The sequence below is a fragment of the Globicephala melas genome, chromosome 2 (genome assembly GCF_963455315.2).
Source record: "Globicephala melas chromosome 2, mGloMel1.2, whole genome shotgun sequence".
Taxonomy (NCBI): domain Eukaryota; kingdom Metazoa; phylum Chordata; class Mammalia; order Artiodactyla; family Delphinidae; genus Globicephala; species Globicephala melas.
In genome coordinates, this window is record NC_083315.2 from 101,404,457 (window position 1) to 101,420,552 (window position 16,096).

Here is a 16,096-nt window from a genome sequence, read left to right on the forward strand (position 1 = left end):
GTTAGTTAAGAAATTTGTATTATTTTCTCCACTTTACACATGGGAGACCACAATGGAGAGAAACTAAGTTGCTTGTCGAAAGTCACACAATTGTGATGAATTGGGAGATTGGGATTGACATGTATACACTGATGTGTATAAAATGGATGACTAATAAGAACCTGCTGTATAAAAAAATAAATAAAATTAAATTAAAAAAAAAAAGAAAGTCACAAAATAGGTAGGTGATGTTCAAATCCAGGCCTTACGACTCAGAATCCATTCTTTTTCCAGTACTTGCCATTATCCCTCTGCTGGGAAGAAGGTTCAAGCCCTGCCTGCTAAGGTGGAATTAAGTGAGGTTACCTTGTGTCAGGTTAAGTTCCAAGCCAAAAACCACAACCAGAGTTTAATTAAACTTGGGGAGCCAAGAGCAGTCACAGGGGAGGGGAAGGAAACCAGATTACTGAGCACTTTCTATGTGACGGACTCTGTCCTAGATACTTAGAATCATGATCTCATTTAAGCCTGACAACAGCCATAAAGGTAAGTACGTTTAACGGATGAGGGAACTGAGCCTCAAAGAAGTTAAGTAACTTGCTCAAGTTATAAAAATAGCAAGAGGCAGAGCAGGATTTGAGTCCAGTTTTATCTGGCATCAAGGCTCACACTCTTCTCACTACCACACGATGGAAACTCATATCTGAACGGTAGAAATAGGGCATAGAGGTTCTAAATAATAGATTGGCACCATTCTTTTATTGAATAAACATTTATTGACTGCCAAGAAGTGTGCAAAGCACTTGGATACAAAGATTAAAAAGATAATTAAGACAGCTCCTGCCTTCAAGGAACTTACAAGAGTGAGAGGACAAGATGTAAACAAGTACAACTATCCACAAACAGGGTATGGGTGCGACACAAAAGAGAGAATAGATCCACCAGAGGATGGGGCGCAGGATCTGTAAAGGATCCATAAGAGATTCTATTCGTGAGCCAAATACTGACAGTTTGGCAGGGGTTAATGAGCGTGCAAGAGAGGGAAGGGCTTTCTGGGGAAGAGTGGTGTAGGCCACGGCACAGAGTTGAGAAACATCAGGGATCAGGTCATGGAGGTCTTATCAGGGATTTAGACTTTATCCTACAGATAGTGAGAGCTGCAGAAAGGTTTTAAGCAAGTTGGTAACATGATCAATTTATTTTCCCCAAAGAGATCACTTTGCCTTTTTTTAATGTCCAAAATATTTTGAAATACATGTTAATAAAAAGAATAATACTTTCAAGAAGCTATTATAGAGCACTAATAATGATTAATTCTGGGTAGTAGTAGAATTATAGATGACTGCTATTATAGTACTTATACTTTTCTGAAATTTTCAACTTCTCAAAAATGACAAAACTACCAGGAAAGATCATCTGGCAGCAGAGTGAATGATAGGTTGGCTGGTACAAGACTGGAGGTAACAGATGAGTAACAGATGTTACTTAACAGATGAGTGATCCAAGGGAGGCAGGATGAGGGTCCCAACCAAGGCAGTGAGAGAGGCTCACAGAGAAAGGACTGTGTTGGGAGAGGTCCAGGAAGTGGAAGAACGGACTTCATCACCAAAGTAGAGTGGGTGAGGGAAAAGCAGAAATGAGAGATGACTTCTGGGTCTCTAGCTTGGGTGATTAAATGATGGTGCCATTCATTGAGATTAGCTACAGCTGGTGCTGCCCTTGGTATGTCTGTTTTGATTGGGACTAAGGGCATCTGTACAAGGCCAAACTCCAAACCTATGTTTTGTAGAGAACTGTGCATATGCTCGTATTCTTTTGATTCGGTTAATTTTGGTAGCACTGAAAGGATGGGAAATCTGGAAAGGAAGTTATTTTAAAGTTGTATGGGTAAATAGCTATATTTGTGGAATTAGATTTTTTTAAAAATCCATGTATTCTTCCATTGCATTAAAGGAAGAAAGGGAGAAAGCCATTCTAAATTGAATGTCTTTGCCCATATTAGTGGTAGTGGCAAAGATGACCTAAAATGGTGAATAATTTTCTAAAATGTAGGTTTTACAATTTGGTTTTTTTAAGCAATTTATCTTTCTAGTCATGCTTACTTACACATATACTAAGATAAGTTTGCATCCTCTTAATCCCTTAGCAGTAAAATGTGGTCAGTAGTGCAGACTCTGGAGTCACACAGGCTGAGGTAAAGTTCTGCCTCAGCCCCTTGAAAGCTGTGCGATTCTGGGCAAGTTAGCTCTATGAGCTTTGGGTTTCTTATTTTTAAAGTTTAGATAACAATACCTCTCGGATTTGCTGTAAGGATTAAATGAGATAATATATGTGAAACAATTATGATGATCATAATGTAAGAGATAATGAAACACACAGTAACATATAACATAGTAATTACTCAACCAATAATAGTAGCTGTTGTTGTGAGTTTGGCTATTGTTGTTTTTTCTATTTCTAAAACTGGAAAGAGACCTTTCTGAAGCATGATGAGTAAGAGATGGCACCTAGTTTGAAAATAAAAATACTTCTTAGAAAATCCACCAAGTGCAATGCAAATGTGAATAAATGACCCTTCATCCTTTTTAAAGAAATGGTGTCATCTATTACATTCACAGACTGCCTGGCAAGCTAGGGCAGGGGAAAAGGAGCAGCAATTAGTAAACAGGCACACAAATTGACTTGATTTATGGGAATTTTTTATAACATCTTTTAAAATAAATATTTAAACATTTGTATTATAAACATCAAGTTGATATATCAATAGAATAATACTTTTTTCTTTCTTTCAGGCATATGAAACTCTGCTCCAGAAGGTACTTAATAAAGATTCCTTAACTCTCTGTTTCTTAGTAATCAGAGGAATGAAACCCAAATGAATCTTCATCTTCAAGTAACATAACACCAGAATTTAGCTAACTATATCAAAGTTATTATGTTATATAATTTTTATTGAGACAAATGGTACTATCACTATTATCAGAAGATACTGCATTGTTTTCACAAAAATTGAAATATGAGATCTGAGTTGAGAAATATTTGGAATAGTATTTTTCAGCCTATTGCTACAGAGAATTATAGCATTTGTTCAAAAATTCCTAAGAGTAGTCCTCTAGCATGTGTGAGGTGGTGAGATATAGCAAAGTTGTTGCAAACCTTCTCTGGTGTTACTAAATATTTGCACCTCTGTGAGTGGGGTACAGGTGAAGCTAGGTAAGTGTCCGTGATTAAGAGTCACTAAGGCAGAGTTCCCAACATGACCAGCCACAACTGTTCCTCACCAGAAGGAACATGGTCATGCTGGGAACTCTGCCAGAAAAATGCACTTAACTTCTAGAGTTAACACATCACTTTGCTAGGGGCAAAAGGAGAAATATTTCATCATAAAAAGCATTCACATAGCTTAGAAGGTAAAGGCAGCTGAGAAAGGTGGCACTTAATTTAGAATCAGGGTTGAATTTGAACCTTGGGAAAATTAAGGCTCCAGTGACAAATTACAGTTTCCCAGAGTGGAAAATCCTCACTCACAGGGAAACGGTACTTCCTGAGAAATGCTAGGGTGGAAAACAAGGTCAATTTACAGTGCAAAGGCAACATACTATAAATCAAAGCCCTTCTTTGAGATTTCCACTAGGGAATGCTCCAGTTGTTTGTATCTTGAGACACCTCCTGCTGAGTGATATGAACATTCGCAGAGCAACTTTCCTTTTGCCCCAGAATCAGGGAATCCTGGGTACAGCCCATGATGCCCTCCTCAGCCAAGTGAATGAGCTCAGGGCAGAGCTGAAGGAGGAGAGCAAGAAGGCTGTGAGCTTGAAGAGCCAACTGGAAGATGTGTCCATCCTGCAGATAACACTGAAAGAGGTAAATAACAATAATAATTGGAAGATACCATCAGTTGTATGTGACATTCCAATTTCAGAGATGTTAAAAAGTGTATCTTAGCAAAAATATGGGTATTTTATTTTTTCAAATAAGAAAAATGAGATTCCAAGTGGTTAAATAACTTGCTCAAGATTATACCATTAGGGGAAAAACTGGGATTTATATTTATGTCTGTTCTCCAAAGTCTTTTCTCTATTATAATGTTCTGCTGTTTCCCTAACAGTAGAAACCCAGACACCATGAAAATTTAATTCAGAGAATCCTCATTAATTCCAATTAAAATTTCTATCACACCTTCAATTGGTTCAAGTCTTTATAGTTGAATGGATCCTCATAGACATAGGAGATGAACATAGAAAATCTCCCACCCAAGTCCCACCCTGCAACAGAAAAGGGAGACCCTGTGCAAGGTAATAGATTTTAAAATCTTATCTCACGCACTCTACTATCATTCTTAGTTTCAGGAGAGAGTTGAAGATTTGGAAAAAGAACGAAAATTGCTGAATGACAATTATGACAAACTCTTAGAAAAGTGAGTACCAAGTTTGGATCCCAGAACATTTTTTTGTTATAAAAGACAATTACTGGGGCTTCCGTGGTGGCGCAGTGGTTGAGAGTCCGCCTGCCGATGCAGGGGACCCGGGTTCGTGCCCCGGCCTGGGAGGGTACCACGTGCCACGGAGCGGCTGGGCCCGTGAGCCATGGCAGCTGAGCCTGCGCGTCCGGAGCCTGTGCCCCACAATGGGAGAGGCCACAACAGTGAGAGGCCCGCGTACCGCAAAAAAAAAAAAAAAAAAAAAAAAAAGACAATTACTGAAAAGTGCCTTCCGAATTTTAAAAATAAAAATAATACCTAGTCTCGATAAGGATACCGGGAAACTGGTACTCAGTACTGTTAGTGAGAATATAAATTGGCAGACTATTTTTGGAACGGAATTTGACACTATCAAAAAAATGTTAAACGTGCATATCTTTTATGCCAGATAACCCTTTTTTTTTTTTTTTTTTTTTTTGCGGTACGCGGGCCTCCCACTGCCGTGGCCTCTCCCGCCGCGGAGCACAGGCTCTGGACGCGCAGGCTCAGCAGCCATGGCTCACGGGCCCAGCCGCTCCGCAACACGTGGGATCTTCCCGGACCGGGGCACGAATCCGTGTCCCCTGCACTGGCAGGCGGACTCTCAACCACAGCGCCACAAGGGAAGCCCCCGATAACCCATTTTTTGGAATCAAAACTAAAGAAATCCTCTTGTGTATGTGCAAAGAGATCTGTGTATAAGAATGTTAATTAATACATTGTTAATTTAATTAGTAATAGTAAAAAAAAAAAAAAAGGAAACCATCCAGATTTCTTATGATAGGGATCGACTAAATAAATCGTGTTGCACCGCCACGTTGAAACGGTATAAAGCTGTAAAAAATGAGATAGATCTATATGCCTAAGATACACTATTAAAAGAAAAATCAAATTGCCAAAGAATGTGTTCATTGTGACCTAATTTATGTCATGTGTGTGTGCATCCACAAACTTTTAATGAGATGAAAGGACTGAAATAGGGCAAAGAGGCACTTTTATTCTATATACTTCTATATCATATTAATTTTTCACAAGCATATATTTACGTAGTGGTTTTGAAATTAAAAATACCTGTAAGTTTAAAAAAATTAAATGTGCCTTGTTATAAGTTAAAGGCAGCAGGGGGTAGATTGGGGAGGTTGCATGGGAGCATCCTGGGAACAACTGATGCTCTTCAACAAAGTGAAATAAGGTAGTGTGGGGATTACCCACTTTGAAGACTCCCTGTGGTAGACATTACTATTGGCCTCTTCCCTTCATTATTCATAACATTATCTTCTTGGATCATCATGTAATGTATGGGCAGAAAGTGCCAAGAAATCTTAGTACTAGCTTAACAAGTTGTTTTTAGACCACATTTATTAAAGTGATAACTAGGAAAAAGACATAAGCAGAAATAATTGCTTATCAATGTCACTTCACTTGTGTAAATAATCAAGAACTGGTCATGTGTCTTTTACACTCAAGATGGGTCTGCCCTGACAGCTAGATATAGTGGTGTGCAGGCTGCAGTTATTGAAAAGTTTAGTTCCTGCCCTTCAGTATAATAATTTACAATCTAGTTCAAAGGCAAGTATTCTCTAAACTAGCCACTGGTGAAAGTAGACAGAGGAACGGAGTAAGGAAAAGAAGAATATTCTGTTACTTATTTCTAATCTAGCAGGCCTGAGAATGTCTTGGTACACAATTCCCTAACTAAAGAAAACCATCATGCTGGAGACGTTCCTTGGGAAATAGATATGACTTGCGTTGTTTGCCCAGGGGGTTATTTGAGACTTAAACCGAAGTGATACTAAGCAACTCCTCAATAGGACCCAAAAGTTCCAAGGCAGTTGGTAAATGACAGTTACAGAGAAAGCAGGGGCAGAAAAAACATGTAGGGAAATGAATGATGAACTAGGCCCAGGAGATGCTGAAACTGTGTAATAAAGACGTCATATCACCCACCTTTGAGTGTCCATCTGACAACTCTCCCCTCCCTCCTTACTTGCTTCCCATTTTCAGCATGCTGGATAGCAGTAATCAGCCTCACTGGAGCAATGAGCAAGGAGAACAGCTACAGCAGAAAGTCTCTCAGCTGCAGGATCACCTGGATGCTGAGGTGGAGGAGAAGAGAAAAGTCTTACTTCAGCTGTCAAGAGAGAAAGGTAGGTCAAGCCCTGAAGAGTTCTCTCAGATGAGGCATCCTCTACATCTGGTTTGGGAGAAGGGAACTTGGGCCAGCATTTTTCCAGTCCCATCACTTGATCCTGTTTTTGTGTGGGTCCTGGATAACTAGAATAAGAACACTGGCAGTCAGGTCAGATTCACAATCAAGAAAGCATGACACCTACCTCACACATACTTATCCCTACATATTGACTTTCCATGTGAGAGAATGCCAATTCTTAAGTTATAATGTTTTTAAACAGTCAATTTATTGAAAGTAAATTTATTTTACTTAAATTTTACTTAAAATTTATTTGACTTAAAGTCAATTTATTGAAAATGAATTTTTCTGCCTTTTATTCTCATCAGTCATTTTAGGGTGGTTGGGAATTGTTTTGTTTTAGCATCTGATGCCTGAAATTGAGAAGCAAATTATTGCTCTTGGTTACCACTACTATTTCCCCATCTTTTTTTAAAATTTATTTATTTTATTTATTTATTTTTGGCTGCATTGGGTCTTCGTTGATGCGCACAGGCTTTCGCTAGTTGTGGCGAGTGGGAGCTACTCTTGGTTGCGGTGCACAGGCTTCTCATTGCAGTGGCTTCTCTTATTGCGGAGCACCGGCTCTGGGTGCTCGGGCTTCAGTAGTTGTGGCTGGCAGGCTCTAGAGCGCAGGCTCAGTAGCTGTGGCTCATGGGCTTAGTTGCTCCAGGGCATGTGGGATCTTCCTGGACCAGGGCTCAAACCCATGTCCCCTGCATTGGAAGGTGGATTCTTTTTTTTTTTTTTTTTTTTTGCGGTACGCGGGCCTCTCACTGTTGTGGCCTCTCCCGTTGCGGAGCACAGGCTCCGGATACGCAAGCTCAGCGGCCATGGCTCACGGGCCTAGCCGCTCCGCGGCATGTGGGATCTTCCCGGACCGGGGCACGAACCCGTGTTCCCTGCATCGGCAGGTGGACTCTCAACCACTGCGCCACCAGGGAAGCCCGGAAGGTGGATTCTTAACCACTGCGCCACCAGGGAAGCCCTTTCCCCCTGTCTTAATTCTTGGATCACAGTAGTTATTCTGAAGATTTTTAAATACTGTCAAAGAGACTTTTGTCTCCCTTCTTTTTGCTAGGCTGGACCTTGATATTTAGTCTTATCAAACTTACATTTCATCATATTCTAGTATGTTCACATAAAAAAAGTGGAGAAAAAGAAATATGACATCAAGAAAAATAGAGTCAGGAACCATAAAAGGATAAAGCTTAGGAGCACATGCTAAGGATCTTGTAGTATGTATGAAGTACAAGTGAAGTCTTGTGGGTAATCTAATCTAACCTCCTCTGTAATGCATGATACTGAAATGATCACACTAAATGCTGATCACCTTCCTTCCCCGAAACACACATGGAAATGTCCAAATGCCCAACCTCCCTTCCTCCAACTCAGGGTCAGAGTCAAGGTGGGTGTCACAGAAAGCCAACAGCATAGAAGTCAGATGGAGTTGGGGAATGGTTGGGGAGATACTGAATTAAATGGTGCTGTCAAAAAGTTTGGACTATCCCAGTTGGTCAAGTGGCTCTGATTTTGTTGTGGTGGTGGTAGTTCTCCCTTCCATACTACAGTTCTGCAGGTGTTTTTTTTGTTTGTTTTTGGAGTCCAAATGTCAACTCAGGGTCAATAAGCTAGAACCCCTTTGTAGAAATAAGAGAGAATTGCTTCTCTAAGGGCAAGTGTATAAAATGAATTAAACATTAGTGGGAAAATTTAATTCACACTTGGGCCAACTTTAATATGGTTGTTGGTAGCTACAGAGTTTCAGCTTTCTGTATTATTTTTTCCCCAGCTCAAAACAAGGATCTGAAGCTTGAAGTCACCAACCTGCTTCAGAAGCATAAACAGGAAGTGGAGGACCTCCGAAATAAAGACACAATTTCCCAATCTCCTGACTGGCAATCTGAACCAGCCACTTACCCAGCTCTATTCCAAGAGACCACTCAGATAGAGGTAAGAGCATCTTTAATCAAACAGGTCCCCTCTACAAGAGGGATTGCTGACAAATATCCCTTGAAAAGATGAAGGGACTAGAAAACTAACTGAATAATATTTTGTCCTGATTGAGGACAATATTTGGAAGTATATGAGAAGGCTGAGAGTAGAGATAGCTTCATGAGCTCCACAGACTTTTTCCACACTGTACAGCTCATAAAATTTAGAATTTTTTTCAGATGAGGACTTGCAATGATCTGCTGAAGAGCAAACAGCCATGGGAGATTGTATAACTTACTCACTGCTGCTGTTGAACATGAGGAACTAGGGAAGAGAGCACTTGTAAAGTAACACAGGTCCTCTTCTACATGTTGGAGTAGATTCTGCTGCTGGTATTTTACTATTATCAACGGCTGCTGTAGAGAATAGTTATTACTATACCTATCATATTTATACTCCCTTTTACCAATGCTTTTTCCTCTGTAGCCCTGTGAACCAAAAAACCAAGAAGAAAAGAAACTGTCCCAGATGTTAAGTGAGTTGCAAGTATTGCATGCAGAAACCATATTGGAACTAGAAAAGACCAGAGACATGCTTATTCTGCAGCGCAAGATCAACGTGTGTTATCAGGTGCAGGAAAAGATGGTACAGGAAGGGGATAAATAAATGGGCACATGGGAACTACTTACAAGACGGGGAATGAAGCAAGACCCGAGTTTCCAGGGCTGATGCAAGGTGATATGCTGACGTATGCAAACACAGGATGTGCTGTCCTTTGAAAAACGAGGACTCACACATGCCCATGGCACCTTGGCAATAAAAGCCAGAAGGGGCCAGCTAATGAAAATGGCAAGTGGGAAGCTTCTGGGTTCAAATTTTGCCAGTCCCAGGAAAAATACTACCCTATGGCACTAACAGCACAACTGGTCCTGGAGGGGTCTGTGAGAAACCTAAGCCTTTTTCTAGTGGATGAATCTGCCCTGCCAAGGAGATAGTGGAGTCTCTTTTACCCAGCAAGTACCACCTTTTTATCTGGGCTCTTTGGTTCTGGGCCACTGAGATAGAAAAGTTCAGACATTATTTCGTTTCAGGAGGAACTGGAGGCAATGATGACAAAAGCCGATAATGAAAATAAAGTTCACAAAGAAAAACTGGAGAGGTTGAATCAACTCCTAGACCTCAAGAACAAGCGTATCAATCAGCTGGAAGGTATTTTAAGAAGCCATGGCCTTCCAGTATCCGGCAAGTCTTAGTACTTTGTTCACTTCCTCTTAGGATCTGTCACAGAGCTAAATGCCCGTGCTCCCCTCTGCACCTGTCAAGAGGGCGCCCTCTATGTCTCGGTATAGGACTTATCCCTCCCATTCTTGATTATCCTATCATCTTTGTTGTTTTAATACATGGTTAGCAGTTTCTTCTCCTGCATCATGTCAGTGTCTTTTCTCTGGAGAGTATCAACAGGGCCCAGCAATTGCTGAATCTATTTTGAAAATAAGAGTGTATCACTGTTGGCCCTCAGGGTGGGTAACACGCTCCCTCTCTCAAGATTGTTTCCTCAAGCCAGACCTATATTTCAGTTTTTGGGAGATAATAGAGCTACATCACTCATCTCTTGTCATCCTTTTCTGTGATTTCTCTCTAAAAGTCTCTGAATTCTTTGTTGCAGTCTGAGGATGTCTACATAACAGGGCAGGTGGCTGGACACTTATGCAAATTTTATAATGTGATACTTCCTGTACTTAATTCAGTCACTGTCGACCAGGATCTGGTCTCAGCCTTACATATTGAGAAAATTGGCTTTGTTATTATACCCAGTGGTGAGAGACCTGACCCGTACTAACCACATTCACCAAAGACTGATATTTACACCCGAATGTTCATTTGTTATTTTATGATAGGGGCTCTTTCATTGCTTCCTTGAGAATATGCTCATGGCAGCTCGTTCTTGGGGAAGCAGAATCAATAAGAAGGATACTTAGTGAGCCTGGAACTAGAGTAAAGGGAGGTGGGTCATTCAGAAGCGTGATTTATGCATGCCAGGGTGCATCAGTTAAAAGGTCCCTGCAATATAACAAAGGAAATCCTTTGGATTGAAATTCTCATGTCTTTCAGTTTCAGGGTGTTTCTCCCAGGACAGTGCAGGATAAATACAATTACCTACCTCTGAAGATTTATTTGCTTTAACTTGTAGTTCTTTCATTACTGGTAAGGCTGAAGAGTTTTTCATATGTTTACCAGTTATTTAAATTATTTCTTTTGAGACTTGCCTGTTCCTGCCCTTTACTATTTCTTAATAGTATATTGTTAATTTGTAGAAGTTCTTTATATGCTAAGATTATTAACCTTGTGACACGTAATGCAAAATTTTGAATATGTTTTATTTATGTTAATCTTATCAATTAAGAAACTGTTCACCAGTCTCTGTATTCCACTTATTTTGGGCAGGAAGACATTCTGATGTACCCAAAGTATTTTCTTCTACTACTTTAACTCTTAGAATAGGACCTTCACCATCAACACACTGTGACAACTCAAATACTCCCCGATTTGAAGCAGACTATATATCAAAGTTTCTGGTTGGTTGGACATGGGAGGTAATGCACAGATTTGGTGGACTGTCTTACATATCTTTATTTTGTATCTCATCGCCAATATTTTCAACCTCTTTTCAGTAAGTGCCCTCCCCCACTTTTACTCCATTACTCTTTGACTTAAAGTGGATTTTTTTTTTTTTGCCTTCTTACAATGAAACCAAATTCTTAACAGAATGAAGATCCTTGTGATTGATCTGACTGGAAAAGAGGAATCATCTTAATGGGGCCCAGTGTAATGTCATAGACACCATGACTGTAACTTGCTATTTTCTCCAAGGCCAATATCCCAAACTTTTGGAAATACTTGCATTTTGTGTTTCTAGTGTTTCTGTAATGGAATTAACAATTAATTCACAAGATCCTGCTGTAATCCAAAACGATGTCATCTCTAGATGAAACTGTGCCTCCAGTGTTTTCCTGAGCTTAGCATTTACTTTCCAATCACTCATGTTGTGCCTCATCTCTAAAGTAGGCATTGGATTATTTGGCCATCAGAATTCAAAGCACCTGATTGTCATTCTATTGCTTTTCTTTTTGAATCACATCGTTTCTTGAAATAGTCACAACTTGGACTTCACCATGGTTTTTATTCTCTTTCTGTCCACCTTCCTTTACCCTAAGGAAGAATTCCCTACCCTTTAATGGATAGGCAGTTTTCTTTCCCCTCTAGAACAACTCAAAGATGTGGCTTATGGCACCCGACAGTTGTCATTATGTCTGAAACCACTGCCAGACCATGGAGATGAGGATAAACTGGACATTTCTCCACGGCATCAGAGTGAGAATCTTTTCGAACTGCACATCCACCAGGCCTTCCTGACACCTGCTGCCCTGGCTCAGGCTGGAGACACTCAACCGACCACTTTCTGCACCTATTCTTTCTATGACTTTGAAACCCACTGCACCCCACTAGCTGTGGGGCTGGAGCCCCTCTATGACTTCACTTCTCAGTATGTGGTGGAGACAGATTCCCTCTTCTTGCACTACCTTCAAGGGACGTCAGCCCAGCTTCATCTACACCAGGCTATAGCCAGTGAGCACCGCACCCTTGCAGCTGGCTGGATTTGCTTTGGCAGGGTTCTAGAAACCGTGGAGAGAGTCCATGGCTCTGCCACACTTACTGGTAAGTGCTGTCAGCCTCCCACATTTCCTGGGACTAATGTGGAATTTCCCAAAGTGTATAGTTGTCTTCTGGTGGTTTCCCATTTTATTCCTCTGCCTTTATTCTTGATCCTCGCCACACCATCTGTATCCTCCATGCCTTTCATACTTTCTGCTACCCAGGAGCTGGTGGAGAAGTCTTTGGGGTGCTAGAGTACTGGATGAGGCTGCACTTCCCCATAAGATCCAGCCTACAAGCATACAATAAGCGAAAGAAAGCCCAGGCATACCTGTCAGCCAATGTGCTTGGAGCCTGGGAGGCCCAGGAGGATGAGGTGAGAAAAAGGATGTGCCCATGCATCTCAAAGGAGACTCAGCCAAGCAGCTCATGAGAACAGCTTAGTATTGCCCTCAATAAGTACTTGTTGAATGTGAATGAAAGAGAAAAACTGTCACACCACAACTAGTCCAGATACTTCCCTTGGTCAAGCTTGAGCTTGAAATGAAATCATGCCCTTGGAGCTAGCTACCTCTCCCTGCTGTGAGCAAAATGGCTTCTCTGTTCCAATCTCTAAGATGAGGCCTGAGTGCCAGCATCTCCCTCAGATAATTATCTGCCAGAGTCAATTTGCAGGCAGGTGAAAGTCATTGATTAGGCTTCTCTGTGACCCAGTCAGGATTCAGCAGTTCTTTAGGTCATAGCTCTTCCTCATTAAGGGTGCTGGGCTTCACCTGCACGACTCTCTCAGCCTGCCCTTTTCCTCAGTCCAAGACCAACATCTTTTCAGCCCAGATCGGAGACCAGGAAGCATCAGAATGAGCTGCGGGTGGAAGTCATCCGATGCTGCGGCCTCCAGAGTCGATGGCTGGGAGCCCAACCCAGTCCATACGCCATGTATCGCTTCTTTACCTTTTCTGACCACGACACCGCCATCATTCCAGCCAGTAACAATCCCTACTTCAGAGACGAGGCTCGATTCCCAGTGCTTGTGACTTCTGACCTGGATCAGTATCTGAGGCAGGAGGCCCTGTCTGTGTACGTTTTTGATGATGAAGACTCAGAGCCTGGCTCGTACCTTGGCCGCGTCCAAGTGCCCTTGCTTCCTCTTGCACAAAACAAATCCATTAAAGGTAGGAGTTCAAGGTTATTACCTCTTTATGCTCTCTGCCCAGTGTTGTCTCCCTGTCCTAATTCAACTTTTCTTTTATTACTTGCTTGGAACAGTTTCTCTTAAAACCTGCTGAAAGGATTTGAGAATATTGTCAAGAGTGAGAGAGTAGAAGACTTATAAGCCTCACTAATCATATAGAAACATTGGCTTCTTTTCAGCAACAGAAGCAAGATTCCCAAGGAGGTAGACCCACCCATCTGAAGCCCATACCTCTGTGTCTGAACCAACATTTTCCATCTCTATAGTGCTTCCCAGTATTTGTCTTTACTTAAGGCCTATTATTTCCTAGCACATGACTAGATACCAGATTATAAGCTATGTCCTTAACATTCCCCCGTAATTCTCTTGCTCCTTTTAAACATTAGACCCAAATTAGTCTTCCATGCCACATATGACAAATTTCTTGGATTTTTTTCCCCCCATATGGAGCTGAACTCCATACTACCTTATCATATGTTCATAGCCAGAGTTGTAAGGTACACCAAAGCAGGGTCATCTCTCTGGTTGCAGTCCTGGGAGGGTGAGGCAGCAATGTCCGTGCTCTCATTAGGAAGTGTGAATGGGTGTAGCCAGTATCAACCATGTTTAACAAGCTTTTGGATGTTCCAGGAAGTGTGTGAGGCCTCCCTCCTCCCAATACCACAAGTGCTAAAAAAAAAAAAAAAAGAAAGAAAAAGAAAAAGGCTGACACTTCTGCTCACAACTCGTCCTTTGCCAAAGAGAGGCAATGTGAGCCGTCTGTTAAATTAATCAGTGTTACAAATCAGAAGTCTGGCATTTGGAAAAAGCCATTTTGCTTAAGTTTTCTTTGCTTTTGTTATTTTAAAAATGCGGACCACTTGGGTGTAGATAATGGTTTTCTTAGTATGCCTAAGGCATAGCCACCATTTGGTAATAGTAATAAGAATGTGCTCTTGTTTATTGGCTGGGTGACTGACGACAAGCAAGCTATACCTCTCTGTATATCTTTTGACTATCCCTTCCTGAACCTGGAGATGCCCATTTTCCCCTATAAATATTCTAAGTGAATATTGGAAGTAAATATTGTGAGTGAATATAAATATTCACTGATATTTTATGTTACTCCTGAATGTATTGTCATCATGATTACTTGGTGGATGTGAATTAATTACAAACAAAATATGGTGAAATTCAAACTGGGGAGGTAATAGATAAGGTGCTATTAAACGCTCACTTGCCTATTTCATGTGATTGGATCTTACTAATGTCTGTGTGTCTCTCAGGTGATTTTAACCTCACGGACCCTGGGGGGAAACCCAATGGATTTGTTCAGGTGCAGCTGGATTGGAAGTCTTGCTATCTACCCCCGGAGAGTTTCCCGAAACCAGAAGCTCCGAGTGAGGAGAAGGACACCAAGGACAGTTTAAATACCTCAATTGAAGAGGAAGAAGCTTCCTTTCCTCCCCAGGTAGCAGATCTCCACCAATCTTGTGGAGCAAATTTGATTTGAGGAAGACAGTATTAAAATTGGGGTAAAAGAAATTCCTTCTGTGAATGTCATGTGTTCTGCAAATTTAATCTGCATCATTCATAATGCCATGAGGCTATGGATGGAGCAAAATCCTTGGTTTTATTGTGGGGAGGGAAGAGACGGCATCTCTCAGCTTTACGGCAGGAGATAAATGAAGTCTGATGCTAGCTCATAAATCCCTTTCTTGAGTATCAAGGCTGTTAAACTATCACCTTGTAAGGCTCTGATCCTTCTCTTTAGGACCAGATGGTATCTATTGAGATTCCCATTGAAGCTGGCCAGTATCAAGCTAAGCAAAAACCTCCTCAGGTGGGAGAAAGAAAGGAAGGGGAACACCAGGTTCCAGGTTACTCAAGAAAACAAGGCAAAAGAACAGGCATTCAAGGAAAGAACAGAATGGAGTATCTTAGTCCTAACATCTTAAGTGGAAATACACTACAGGTAAGGCCTTAGAAACCCTGAAGAACTAAAATATGGGTTGTAGTGTCCCAAAATATATTATTCTCAGAGGTAGAAGCAGAAGTAGGCACGCAAGCAATATTCATGGCTTTTTGTGGCGAGCATGTGTTTCCACAAACGTAAATAGGTTAATAAACCTCTGGACTGTTCATTTCAATGTAATTTAATTCAACAGACTGTGGACTCTATAATTTATGCTTAGAACTTTAGGACAACAGTCCTAACCAGGCTACTTCAACTGTAATCAAAATAAAGAACAGGTATTTATTGAACACATACTATGTACTTGATACTGCCTTTTCTTCATAGGAAACTGGATTAAAGTTACTATGTAGCCTAAAATACATATACACACATATATATGAGATTATAAATATATATTATATGACTATAATTATATATAATTCATTATTATTTATATTTTATCAATTACATCAATTATATATTATGCAATATTAATTATATTAAATTATTATAATTACACTATATAGTTATTTGAATCTGAAGCAGGTGAACTACACTGAATGGAAATTCTCAGGGCTTAAGATCTCCACAGATGATGGTTTAAAAAATCAGCAAAAGGAAGAGGAAATGACATCATCCCATTCAGCACGGATACTAAAGGAAGCCCTACATCCTGTGAATGGTATTGTCTTTTTAAAACCTGATTTTCCTATGTAATCACTGGATTATTTTATCAAGCTGGTTATTTACTTT

At 40.7% G+C, this 16,096-nt stretch overlaps 1 protein-coding gene across 1 annotated transcript in view; it reads left to right on the forward strand.

Moving 5' to 3' along the window:
- Nucleotides 1-16,096, forward strand: part of RPGRIP1 (RPGR interacting protein 1) — an 83,276-nt gene that overhangs the window by 29,644 nt on the left and 37,536 nt on the right. The window contains 13 exon segments of the mRNA XM_030844177.2: nt 2,772-2,795; nt 3,697-3,843; nt 4,323-4,396; nt 6,443-6,585; nt 8,419-8,579; nt 9,048-9,191; nt 9,653-9,770; nt 11,826-12,278; nt 12,440-12,591; nt 13,045-13,387; nt 14,673-14,857; nt 15,161-15,361; nt 15,887-16,025. Coding sequence (XP_030700037.2) covers nt 2,772-2,795; nt 3,697-3,843; nt 4,323-4,396; nt 6,443-6,585; nt 8,419-8,579; nt 9,048-9,191; nt 9,653-9,770; nt 11,826-12,278; nt 12,440-12,591; nt 13,045-13,387; nt 14,673-14,857; nt 15,161-15,361; nt 15,887-16,025 — 2,284 coding nt within the window.